This window comes from Drosophila pseudoobscura, chromosome 3, assembly GCF_009870125.1.
Source record: "Drosophila pseudoobscura strain MV-25-SWS-2005 chromosome 3, UCI_Dpse_MV25, whole genome shotgun sequence".
Classification (NCBI taxonomy): Eukaryota; Metazoa; Arthropoda; class Insecta; order Diptera; family Drosophilidae; genus Drosophila; species Drosophila pseudoobscura.
Window position 1 is genome coordinate 14,653,489 of NC_046680.1, and position 11,153 is coordinate 14,664,641.

At 44.0% G+C, this 11,153-nt stretch overlaps 5 protein-coding genes across 8 annotated transcripts; 2 read left to right on the forward strand and 3 right to left on the reverse strand.

The window, feature by feature from the left end:
- Positions 1-1,454: 1,454 nt before the first annotated feature.
- Positions 1,455-3,199, reverse strand: LOC4804710 (WD repeat-containing protein 89). The gene is made up of 3 exons (XM_001361191.4): positions 2,826-3,199; positions 1,802-2,774; positions 1,455-1,748 (listed from the first exon to the last, which is right to left on the reverse strand). Exons 1-3 carry the CDS (start codon positions 2,851-2,853, stop codon positions 1,514-1,516), a joined length of 1,236 nt encoding a protein of 411 aa, XP_001361228.2. The 5' UTR covers positions 2,854-3,199; the 3' UTR covers positions 1,455-1,513.
- A 363-nt stretch (positions 3,200-3,562) lies between these two features.
- eIF3j (eukaryotic translation initiation factor 3 subunit j) lies at positions 3,563-5,179 on the reverse strand. Its single transcript, XM_001361192.4, has 6 exons — positions 4,974-5,179; positions 4,722-4,810; positions 4,397-4,516; positions 4,035-4,332; positions 3,827-3,963; positions 3,563-3,761 (listed from the first exon to the last, which is right to left on the reverse strand). The coding sequence occupies exons 1-6, from the start codon at positions 4,987-4,989 to the stop codon at positions 3,699-3,701; spliced, it is 723 nt and encodes a 240-aa protein (XP_001361229.2). The 5' UTR covers positions 4,990-5,179; the 3' UTR covers positions 3,563-3,698.
- Positions 5,180-5,739: 560 nt separating this feature from the next.
- On the forward strand, positions 5,740-7,148 carry LOC4804712 (prenylated Rab acceptor protein 1). 3 transcript variants are annotated; one of them, XM_015184645.2, is made up of 4 exons: positions 5,740-6,149; positions 6,210-6,341; positions 6,401-6,607; positions 6,675-7,148. In XM_015184645.2, exons 2-4 carry the CDS (start codon positions 6,259-6,261, stop codon positions 6,964-6,966), a joined length of 582 nt encoding a protein of 193 aa, XP_015040131.2. In that variant the 5' UTR covers positions 5,740-6,149; positions 6,210-6,258; the 3' UTR covers positions 6,967-7,148. The 3 variants fall into 3 exon arrangements, with proteins under 3 accessions (XP_015040131.2, XP_001361230.2, XP_033234227.1); XM_001361193.5 differs by having other exon boundaries at positions 6,216-6,341; XM_033378336.1 differs by having other exon boundaries at positions 5,740-6,341.
- A 10-nt stretch (positions 7,149-7,158) lies between these two features.
- Positions 7,159-10,064, reverse strand: Pal1 (Peptidyl-alpha-hydroxyglycine-alpha-amidating lyase 1). Of its 2 annotated transcripts, none has more exons than XM_001361194.3 (6): positions 9,923-10,064; positions 9,513-9,696; positions 9,215-9,455; positions 8,658-9,157; positions 8,143-8,586; positions 7,159-7,561 (listed from the first exon to the last, which is right to left on the reverse strand). In XM_001361194.3, exons 1-6 carry the CDS (start codon positions 10,001-10,003, stop codon positions 7,395-7,397), a joined length of 1,617 nt encoding a protein of 538 aa, XP_001361231.2. In that variant the 5' UTR covers positions 10,004-10,064; the 3' UTR covers positions 7,159-7,394. The 2 variants fall into 2 exon arrangements, with proteins under 2 accessions (XP_001361231.2, XP_015040133.2); XM_015184647.2 differs by having other exon boundaries at positions 8,071-8,586.
- A 134-nt stretch (positions 10,065-10,198) lies between these two features.
- Pdrg1 (Pdrg1 prefoldin-like subunit) lies at positions 10,199-10,709 on the forward strand. The gene is made up of 2 exons (XM_001361195.4): positions 10,199-10,469; positions 10,523-10,709. The coding sequence occupies exons 1-2, from the start codon at positions 10,238-10,240 to the stop codon at positions 10,684-10,686; spliced, it is 396 nt and encodes a 131-aa protein (XP_001361232.2). The 5' UTR covers positions 10,199-10,237; the 3' UTR covers positions 10,687-10,709.
- Positions 10,710-11,153: the final 444 nt, after the last annotated feature.

The following is an 11,153-nucleotide window of genomic DNA, read 5'->3' on the forward strand; positions in this document are numbered from 1 at the left end:
GGGCTTCAGGGAAACAGAGGAGTGGGAGAGGCAAAAGGCAGTTTTAAGGATGCGTTTATCTGCGCTGAGGATGTGCTAATTTTTTACTCAACAGATCGCATAAATGAGATAGGATCGAAATAATCAGTACCACGAGGAGGGTACTGTATTACGAGTAGAATTACTTTAATTATATATATACAATACAATTCAATTCATTGGGATAGGATTTTGAATTGTTTTACTATAAATACATCAATTAACATACAATGACCCCTAACAAAAAAAATTACACGAAATATTAAAATTTTAAATAAATATTAAATTCAAATCCAATGTATTTGCTACATTCCATGTCCTTGTCCACTCTATATTACACGCCTCGAAGGTATGCAACACTTTTCCTCACTCAATAACGTAACGTAATATTCTAACGTTGTTAGGCCAACGATTTCACAGCAGTGACCCTGCGACAGCAATCACACCTGGTATATTTGATCAATTTCATTTATATTAAATTTCATTTACAACGTTATTCCAATAAAAGCAAGTATTTAGAATAAGCCAGTCAAGTAGAAAATTGATTCATCAATCTTATACAATTATGTGGGCATAGCTGAGTATTCTATTTAGCTGGGAATATTCGACGGAAGATAAAAAACGAGGAATGTGATACATTTTCGGTATTTTTTAGAGTGAGACCGAATATTTTATTGGGACTTGCTCTCTATGTCCCTTGCATTCCAGACTCACTTACGTTTTCTTACGTTTTATGTTGCTGGCAACATTAATTTGTATGGGCCAGACTCATGTGCCGTGAAATCGAGCAGCATTGTTCCACGACATGGCGCGGATTGAGCAACATTTTGCATACCCTGGGAAATGGATGTTATAGAACTGAGGAAATGTTTGTCATCTAATGCACCAGTAAAGGCCAAAACTAGTCAGTTTCTGTTTGAAAGGTATTTCAACGATATTTTGAAGGTTTTGATCTTCTTACAGAGAGCAAGAATGGGACCGAGATATATTTACAAGACCCTAATCATATGTCGAAAACATCAGCATTCTAAAACGTATCAATTTGAGAAAAGATCATAATAAATTACGTTTCATCTTCATATTAAATTAACGAAATAGGGTGCCAAAGACGTTTGGCGTATATTGGAGTTTCTGGAGCGGATTCTTACACACTTGTAGGGAGCCCACTAAGAATCCCTACAATTTGGCAAGATCCACACGGCCGGCTCCCGTTATCAGTCACCCTAAAAACATGTAGTAGTAGCAATTTTTGTTGTCCTTTTTTGTTTAAACCTTATTTTGGACGCAATCAATAAACCGAATCATTAAAAATAGGCAATGTCGTCGCTACCACAATAAGGCCGGATTTACTTAAAACGAATAAGTCCCCGACCGTGCTACATCTACATCTTTTGATTAAATAGATCTTTTGAAGGGAAAAGAATTAGATACATCTCGAAAGAACATCTGTTGGAACTCTCCATTATTTAAAAACATATAACGTGTACTGGTATATTTAATACGGCGTCTTTTTGTGGGATTTTATCTTGGTTTTCAGCTTGCCACTGTTGCTCGCGTTTCCAGTGGCATCCTGCGTCCAAACGCTGACAATGCCGCTCTCGCCGCCCGTCACCAGCAGCTGGCGCTTGGCATCGAATAGACTGTCCCGAACGATTTGCTTATTACCCGCGAAATTGGCCAATGGTTCGAGCTTTTCTTTGGATAGGACGCTCACAGAGCGCAGGATCTCTCTGCAAGGACAGTTATCAGAAGAGGGAACACAAATTGCAGCATTAAGACTCACCCGCGATTGTAGTTAGTGCCTGCCAAAAGGAACACGCCATTGTCCTCCAGATTATGGGCATTTATCAGGTTGAAATTACCCGCATTCTTTCGTCGAATAGCCTCAGTGATACCGGACCGTTCAAACGAAGCCACCTCGTCGCCCTCCTCGCACTCGTAGCTCTTAAAATCATTGGTATGGGTAATACATGAGATGATGTCCTTATCGTAGACGTTACGATGCCAGTTCAGTCGGTGCACACTACTCTCCGTATTGATCGTGTTCTGCAGGGCCTCGTCCTCGTCGGTCTGTTTGATGTCAAACAAATTGATGAGGCCATCGGTGCCTCCGGTGCAGAGCATATCTGGATTTCGATCGTGGAAGCGCACTGAGGTCACATCATCTTGGTGGCTCTCGTAGAAGCCACCCAGTTGCTTGCGCTCTCTCACATCGAAGAACAGTAGATGGACACTGCCGATGTACTGCTCCGTGCCGCAGCAAATAATTCTGCTATTGGCATTCCGATCAAAGCATGTTAGGGATTTGGGCACCTGTGGGAATTGAGCCTCTGGTTCGCTTTTGTACTCGAATCTGGCCTGCTCGCCTGAGGTACGTAGGTCAAAGAGACGCACCATTCCATCAGTGGTGCCCACAAGCAGGGCATCGGAGCCCTCATCGAGAAACTGCACTCCACAGATGGTAGCGCCCATTTCGGTCTTTTCTTTGGCGGGTACATCTTGCACGGTTTTCAATCCCCCGGCCGTCTCCAAATCGTAGATGTGAACGGCTGTGCTGGACAGACCGGCAGCTATCCGGGTGAATCTGTGGTCTGCACCTAGACTCAGTACATAGTCCCGCTTCAGCGAAACCACCGATTCATCTTGCGGCTTGTACTGCAGCCGGAAATTGGCGGCAAGCTCTTGAACGCTACAGGTGTCCTCGTCTTTGATGTCTGCCTCGTCCTCGGAGCTGGGCAGGTCCTTGGTGACTGCTTCTGTAACACCAGGATAGTTAATAGTCAGTTGATTAGTTCATTATCGCTCACCTTCCAAATATTTGTCAAAATCAGTCATTTTTGTTGTTCACACGTGCTGGCTGGCTTCAGAGTTGGCAAACTAGCTTTTTCGCAACTAATGTTGGCTGGAAAATATAGCTGTCTATTATGTAAATAGTAAGGCAGGGGCTTGTCCCTAGTATATACATATTTTTTCTCAGATTCATGGGATTTCATTATCTTCAGATACTGAAACTGAACATTTTTGAAGAGTTTTTTGTTAAGTTCGTTAGCTAGTTTATAGCCAAATCAGAAACCGTCAGCACTACCTATGCTCCCCTCTTCTTCCACCGCAAACATTTGCCATTCACCACGACCAAGCAACACCAAAGGGCGGATAAAGTCAACAATTTGAAAAAGATCAATGCAACAGTGCCATGCACCGCCTCCACATTGGAGTCATTGGAGACGATGTATCCACTGAGCGGATTGTGGTGGTGTCGAAATTATTTCTTTAAAATTTAATTTAAGCACCCAGTAAATACCGTTTAATATCGCAATGAAGTTTTATTTATACAAAGGTGAATTTTACAAGAAGCCATTCCAAGTAGGTGGTTGCCATAAGTAATTTTTGTAGTAAATGTTCCTAAATATCTGTCGTTTCTTTTTCGCTGAGGTTTCCTGATTGCTTTTCTTGACTTGACTTGACTCGACCGTATGCTAGTATATCTATATGTATATCTCTCTCGCTGTGTCTACCGACGGTCTATATGTTTTGTGGGGTCATATAAATAACCAACAAAGTTTTTTTTAATTCCTGCGCACTTTCTATAACACCAAGAACTCTTCAACAAGCAACTATGTATTGAATAATTAGATATATGCAGGAGGGGGTAACTATATATATACTCGAATATCGCCTATTCACATGAAGTCGTCGTAATCTTCGGAAAAATCATTGCCATACTTTTTGTAATCATCAATATCCTGCAAGCAAAAAGGGTAATCAAATTAATGACGTTTGCTGTGCCGTCGATTGGGCGTGGACCTACATCGCTCTCTGTGCGAAGCGTGGCCTTTCCCTTGTTCTTGCCGGCGGCTTTCTTGGCAATGGCCTTTTCCATTTTGAGTTTTTCTGAGTGCAAGATTTCCACGCTCATCTTGACCTTCTTAATGTCAGCGGCGCTCACTTGATAAGGGGGAATGGAATTCGTGTTATCATTTCGTCGATCTGAAGTCTCAGAAAATCAGATCACTCACGGTGTATGCATAGACCGCGCACTAGGTCTTCGACGAATTGTGGGAATTCCGCAGACTCGCGATACTGGCCGACCTTCCAGCTGAGCGCAGAACCGAACTCCTTGAACTGCTCCTTGGTCTCCGGGTTGAAGGAGTCTAGGCCGTTGCCGTTTGTTTCTGCACGCGTCACTCCGAATGTGTCCAGGGCGTGGTTCAAATCGGAGTCTTCCTGGATCTTTTGCAACCGCAGCTTCTCGGCCAATTTCTCCTCGGGTGTGAGGCTGGCCAGCCGTTTCGCTTCCTTCTCCTCTTCAAGCCGCTGTTGCCAGGGGAAGAATTTAATTATCTTGTTTAAAATTTAATATAATCCGAATCTTGCTTACCGCTTGTTCTTCTAGTTTGGCTTTCAGCGCTTTGCTTGGCTTGGTTTTGACTGGCACATCTGTTATTGTGGGCTTCTCGTTCTCCTCGTCCTTCTTCTCCTCCTCATCTTCCCAGCTCTCCTATAGCCGCAGAGAGAAACAGTCAAATGGTGAGTAATCAAAAACTGTACACGTGTTCAGGCCACAATGAAAGTGAAAACTGATTAACAAAAGCCAGAGTGCACGAAAACAAGTTTAAGTTGTTGCTTTCGTTGGCGTTTTTGTTGTTGTTATGCAGCATATGCTGGAAGATTTGCTTGTCAAATGATTTACTTGGTATGCGCACCTTCACATCGTCGTCGTCGTCCTCCCCCTCCCACTTGTTTACGGTGCTTGCTGCATTTTGAAGTATGATTTCGCTGTCGGCTGCAGATTCTGTGGTGCCACATCATGAGGGAAAGGAAATAAAAGAGAAATATGGACGGTTAGCGTTGCGCGTAGACGTAGATTGGCTAAAAATACGCATCCAAGGTTGGTTGCATGGCAGCGACCACGTTTATTGTCCACCAGCGACGCCCCCGCGTGCCGCCCCACTCACCCCAGTCGTCGGCCATGGCTGTATGTTTGATGTGTGTCCAACTGGCTTTTGTGCTTTTGATGGTTCAATATTTGTTCCACTAACTACGTCACCGTTCCAGCAGCGCTGCAATTACGGGAATTTAACAAATAAATCCAAAATCGAAATCAGCAAAGATCAGTGTGACCGCAGATTTATCGGTAAGATATACGGTCTGACCCTCAGAAATATACCGATTGCGGTATACCATCGCATTTTTTAAATATACCGTAAATATACTGACGAATTATTTGTATTCAAGTTCCATCATATTCCTCGATTTTGATATTCGGTTTAATATTATTCCCTTAATAGGACTCCCAGCACTAAACACATAATTTTATCCGGTTGACGAATCAATTTTCTGCAATATTAGTTAGGTATAAATACTCATTTTTGTTTGATTGTGTGTAAATAAAACGTACGTGAAATGGAAAGGGGACTTATGCTGCGGAATATTATTTCGATGAAAAATACCTCCACTAAATAGAGAGCAAATACCAATCAAATATATAGTCTCTTTCTTGTCTTTTTCCGACATTTTTGAAAAAGTTAAGGGTTTTGATGGCACAAGATCAGCTTCGTTGCTGATCACGAATTGTTATAGGCCCTTTATATTAAATATAATAATAATAATAGGCTATTTGGCTTGTTTTCTGATCTGCTAGTTTGTGTAGTTACTACTCGTGATAGTTCCACGATAGGCAGAACAGGGCTGAAATATTCAAAAAAAAAACAACTGAAACCATAACTCACCACTTGCCACCACTATGAAACTGAGTTTTGCACAAAACTAAATAACACCAAATAAAAGGGTATTAGAACGATATTAGCAGGTTCAAACTTGAAAAAATCAGTTGTCCTGACAGCAAAACAGCCAGAAATCGTTGAAAGTAGGCGGTTTTCCAACACCTAAACTGGCTGCCACATCAGATTCTCGTGTTTGCCTAAATACGAAAAATGTCAACAAATTAATAGTGAATTGAAATAAACAATAGGAGAAGCGGCTGTGTGTGTTTCTCTTCATTTCAATGTAGTGGGCCTCGTCTCCCGTGACCGCAACACGTCAGCACCCGACATCTTCGTTTCCTCTTTGCCGCAGCATTCGATCCGCCGCCGATAAAAGAATTCTGTGAAGAATATACACACACACAAACGGTGAGATAAGTGGAATATCTTTCGACCCAGAACGATACAACAATATCCAACGATTCGAAGCCGCAGGAACGTGGCAGCAATTTAGAAACAAAACGAAACCTAATTCGAAATGGCCCAAACAAACGTTAATATGGGCGGACACATGCAGGTGCCGCAAGAAGGTGGTGGCAGGTTCGCTTTCGATCTGAACAGGTAAGACCCATCCTTTGCATATCTTATAGTAGATTATAATTTTGTACACTCTCACGAAGCCTGCCCAAACTCCAAAGCTTGCCCTCTCCACTGGAGCTAATACAGTTGATCCGCAGCGCAATGCGCCCCTGGTCAGTGTTCTTCAACGTTCACAACTTCAAGACGGCCGTCAGCATGCCGCGTTTGACCAGCCGCGTGAAGCGCAATCTCTCCTATTTCCAAAGCAATTACATATTCATATTTATTGTGCTGATGATCTACTGCCTGTGAGTATCATCTCGTGATCGTATAAACAACTGTTGTGTAAACACTAACTGTGTCCCATTGTTACAGCATTACATCGCCGCTCATATTGCTGGTGTTGGCAGGTGCCGCCCTCCTATGCCACAGGGTGCGTTCTCGGAATGTAAACATCACCGTGATGGGCACTCAAATGACGCCGCGTCAACAGCTCATTGCCGTTAACCTAGGGGCTACGCCTTTGCTCTTTCTGGTGGGTGCAGGCGCACTACTATTCTGGACACTGGGGGCCTCTTTTTTTGTCATAGCCTTTCACGCGATATTCTACAATATCGACGCTATTGTGACGGAGGAAAATGAGGGCTTTCTAGCCGAAGTTGTCTGACCTCCAACCACAACATGAATCTTGATAGAATCTTTCGAAACAGAAGCAAAGAATTTGCCGCTAAGGGGCCTTATTAGTGGATAAACTGCAATATACGATACAAACACGTATTTATAACGAATTTTAGTTAAGTTTTCTTAGTCTAACCATCGTAGACTTACAATAAAAACCAAACAAACACAGACGATTCGATGATGTTTCATAAGACTATATTCCCGTTTGGCAAATCAAAAGGATTGAGCGCAACCGCAATAGGAAAATGCATTCAAATATATCAAATTATGTCGACAGGGAGAACAGAACTAAAATCGAAGAACATATAAAAAGAGTGTGTACAACTAAGTGGAATCTTTGAGGTACAGGTAGTTAGAGCTAGAACTAGGCTAGGAATGATTTTTCAGTTAGATGTACATAAGTCTTGGTCCTGTCTAGGCGTATGGGGCCCCACTCGCCAGAGTCTCCTGCTCCTCATCGCTGGCCTGCTGGTCGAGCTTCTCGAAGCCGTTGCGGTCCCTGTCCAGCAGTCCACCCAGCTTGAAGCCCTCGGCCTTCTCCCAGGCATGACGCCGACTGCGGGCGCCAAAAGGCAGACAACCTGAGAATGTTAAAATGAATGATTTTGGATGAGTTTCTGGGCATAAAAAGGAGAGGTGCACTTAACAGACCATGCATTAGACGCGCGACACGCGACACGCGACACGCTCTTACATGCTCTCTTACGAGTAGTTGTGTGAATTTTGCACTGAAACAAACCATAAACGAAAACAGAACACACTTAAATTTAGAAAATGTATTGTATATTGCATAAAGGGGTTTGTCTGTTGTGTATACAAAAAAAGCACCAAAAAAGGCAACCGATGATTAGCATTCAAATAATTGGGCGGAAGGGAATGTGGCCGGAAATCAACTTAAAATTATGTGTATTACAAATTATAATTATCAACTAATATATGATAGTAGTAACACAAATACAAATATGCAAATGGATATGCACAATCCGGTTACGAATTAACACCAGTATAAAATAGGACACAACTACATATAGGACATTGAGTGAGTGTGATTAACACGGTGGATTAGGATACTGAGATTGTTAGCACAGACTCTGGGTGGACGCAGTGAGCTTGCGGTACACCAGATCGCTCGGCGGGGCAGCGCTGCTGATGGCTTGATTACCTCGTTTTCGCCGCCTGGCCATGAGCAGGGCCAGCGCAAAGGTGGAGCCGGCAAATATCAGCATTAACGAGGCTACCAGTACGGCCTTGCCACTGGGATGGTGTCTCGTCGTCTGGCTAGCGTCCGCTCCTGTTGCCGGTGCTTCGGCGGGCACACCACTAATACTTTGGGCATCCTTTGTGGCCGACAGTGACATGGGCTTGGCCAGGGATTTGTGCAAGAACTTGTGGATGCGCATGGGATTCAATTCGGCCACATAGATCTCATTACCATCGGCTGTTACGGCCACATCGTGGGGATTCTTGAATTCCAAATTGTTTGGCCCGAATTTGGAGACCAATTGCCTGTTCCGCATGCTCATCACAAAGCCATGCACTTCGTTATAATGATCCGGATGGAAGCCCAACTCAGCGTTGGGACCATTGACAATGACCAGTTCTCCACCTGGAAGGGAAAGAAAGGTTTGTAAACTGATTTTCTCGGAACCATTATCAAGACGAGCCACGGAGACTAACCTGCTGCCGGGGTATAAGCCATGCTGAACAGTCGATCGCCAATCAGTTGATTATGGTACTGGGAGTGGAAGGTGCCGTTGCTCGAGTAGAAACACTGCACCCGTCCGTTCTCCCGGTCGGCGGCACACAGCAGCTCCAACTCTGGGACCAAAGTCAGGGCATGCGGAATAGCAAAGTAGTTCTGTGGAGCCACATCATAGGAGACGCCGGCAAAGGAGTTCTGGCCCCATGTCAGTATCAGCTCGCCCGCCTTGGAGTACTTGAGGATGCGGGCATTGCAGTAGCCATCCGCCACAAAGAAATCCCCGTTGTCCAGGATGGCCACTGACGTGGGTTTGCAGAACTTCTTGCCGGAGCCCGGCTGGAAGGCCACACCAAGCGTCAGCAGTGGCTTGTTGCCAGCGCCGCGTGCTGCAAATTTGAACACCTGGTGCATGGCAACATCCGTCAGCCAGACATTGTCCTCGGGATCCACAGTCAGGCCGTGTGGCATGTAAAAGCTGCACGAAACAGAATATTTGTTGCAGATTTGTGGATGGCAGTAATTCAGAGCTTACAAGTTTTTGCCCCAATCGTATTGGACGCGGCCGGTTGCAGGCTCCAGTGCCAGAACAGTACTCTCTCGAATAGGTCCGCGGTACTTCTCCCGATACTGATTGCCTTGGTCGAAGGTGTCCTGGCTCCAGATGCGGTCCACTCGATGGAAGATGACCACATTGCCGGCCTTGTCGAAGCTCACGGCTGTCACAGCGCCCAGCTTCACATTGTTCGCTGGCCAGGCATTCTGGTAGATATAGGCTGTCGGAGGATTAGCATGGGATACTCTTTCTGAGTGGAGAATGAAGTGCCACTTACTGGTATTTAGTTTGGCTAACTCAGTCTTAACGTCGGGTGTGGCCTGCTTGGAGCGTTGTGGCCAATTAATTTGCGTGGAGCCGGCTCCGGCTCCTTTGAGGATCTGCTGCAGTCTCTCGTTGTTGTTGATGCTGGCATTGTTGCTGATGTCAATGTTTTGCAGATAACGCGGCGAACTTTGACTCTGCGGAAGGGGTTTGAGATTAGGCCAGGTATGCAAACAATCAGTATATATGTACATATACATATGCCACGGGAGCACTTGCACAGCACCCACACACAGACAGCAGATACGCACACTCACACACCGCACAATCCATTATAACCATATGTTACCCTATTTTCCGCTCTCTGGCCAACAGGCGACCCAGCTTTTCACAGATTTACGGAATACACAAAGAACTAATTACCTCGGAAAGCGTATGTTGTAGGAAGGATGTTGCCAGCAGGAAGATGACGCTCCAGCGTCTGTGGGAGTTGGTGGAATGCATTGCGTATTAACCAACTAAGTGACTTGTGTGCCAGAGATCAGATCTCGTCTGGTGAGAAGGGGTTCGCTCTCAGAAACAAATATGCAAATAAAATAATTACAACGCAGACATTAATTTTCTGTTGAATGAGATTCAGCTGTTCGGCAGGCGTTAGGGTATTATTAGTGCCTCTGCTCTGGTCACACTCTTGTGTTTCCGCAGATTTTTGTTTATAAAAAAACACAAATAAATAATATGTCAAATACAGAAGTGGATAAAAGCATCGAGCTGATCTCCAAGACGGAGGAGCTGGCCGACAAGATATTGGCCAACAAGCACGAGCTGACGGTTATGGACAAACGGCGCCAAGAGACACGTGAGGCACTGCGCCTCGTGGAGAAGTCGGAGGAAAAGAAGGCCTGGATCACCATTGGGAGCATGCTGGTGAAAATGCCGAAGGACAAGGCAGTGGAGCTGCTCAAGAAGGGTATGTAAGACAGACATTCCTTTGGTTATGTATCTAATGCAATGATTCCGCAGACCAGCAGCAGATCGAAAAGGAGATAAATCTGATTTACTCGGAGCAAAAGGTTCTGGTAAACAAGCATCGAGACCTGGAGTTCAAGTCGCCATTTTCGGGCACCAATATCAAGGCACTGGACCGACATGAATTTAATGCTCTGAAAGCGAATCTTCACTTGTAATTTTAAGAAATAACTTAGGTACATTCTATCTGTACATTTTAAAGTGTGTTTAGCACTAAGAGAAAAAACAAGACCAAACCAAAAAAACCAAATTCGATTTTGTCGAAAGAGCAGAGCTCATTATATTCTTTTAACTTGAGATTTGTTTGACCAAAAAACCTAGCTCCTGATCTGAATCAAAAAAATTGTTCCATTAACAGAAAGATAGCTTCGGAATTTTGGATAAAACATTCGCAATCAACATGCTATTTATCTGCTCATAAACTAATACAATGAGTTTCACGCTTAAAATTAAAAAAATATAATATCCATATCCATTGGCTTTCATTAGACTGCCATAATGAGATTCCATTTGTCTGCATTATTGCATTTTCTAGCCGGCTGAAAGATAACTGCTGCTAAATTTTCAAAGTCTTAATAGCCTGCAATTGACTTGCTTTCAAACAAAACTTGAATTTTTAACTGAT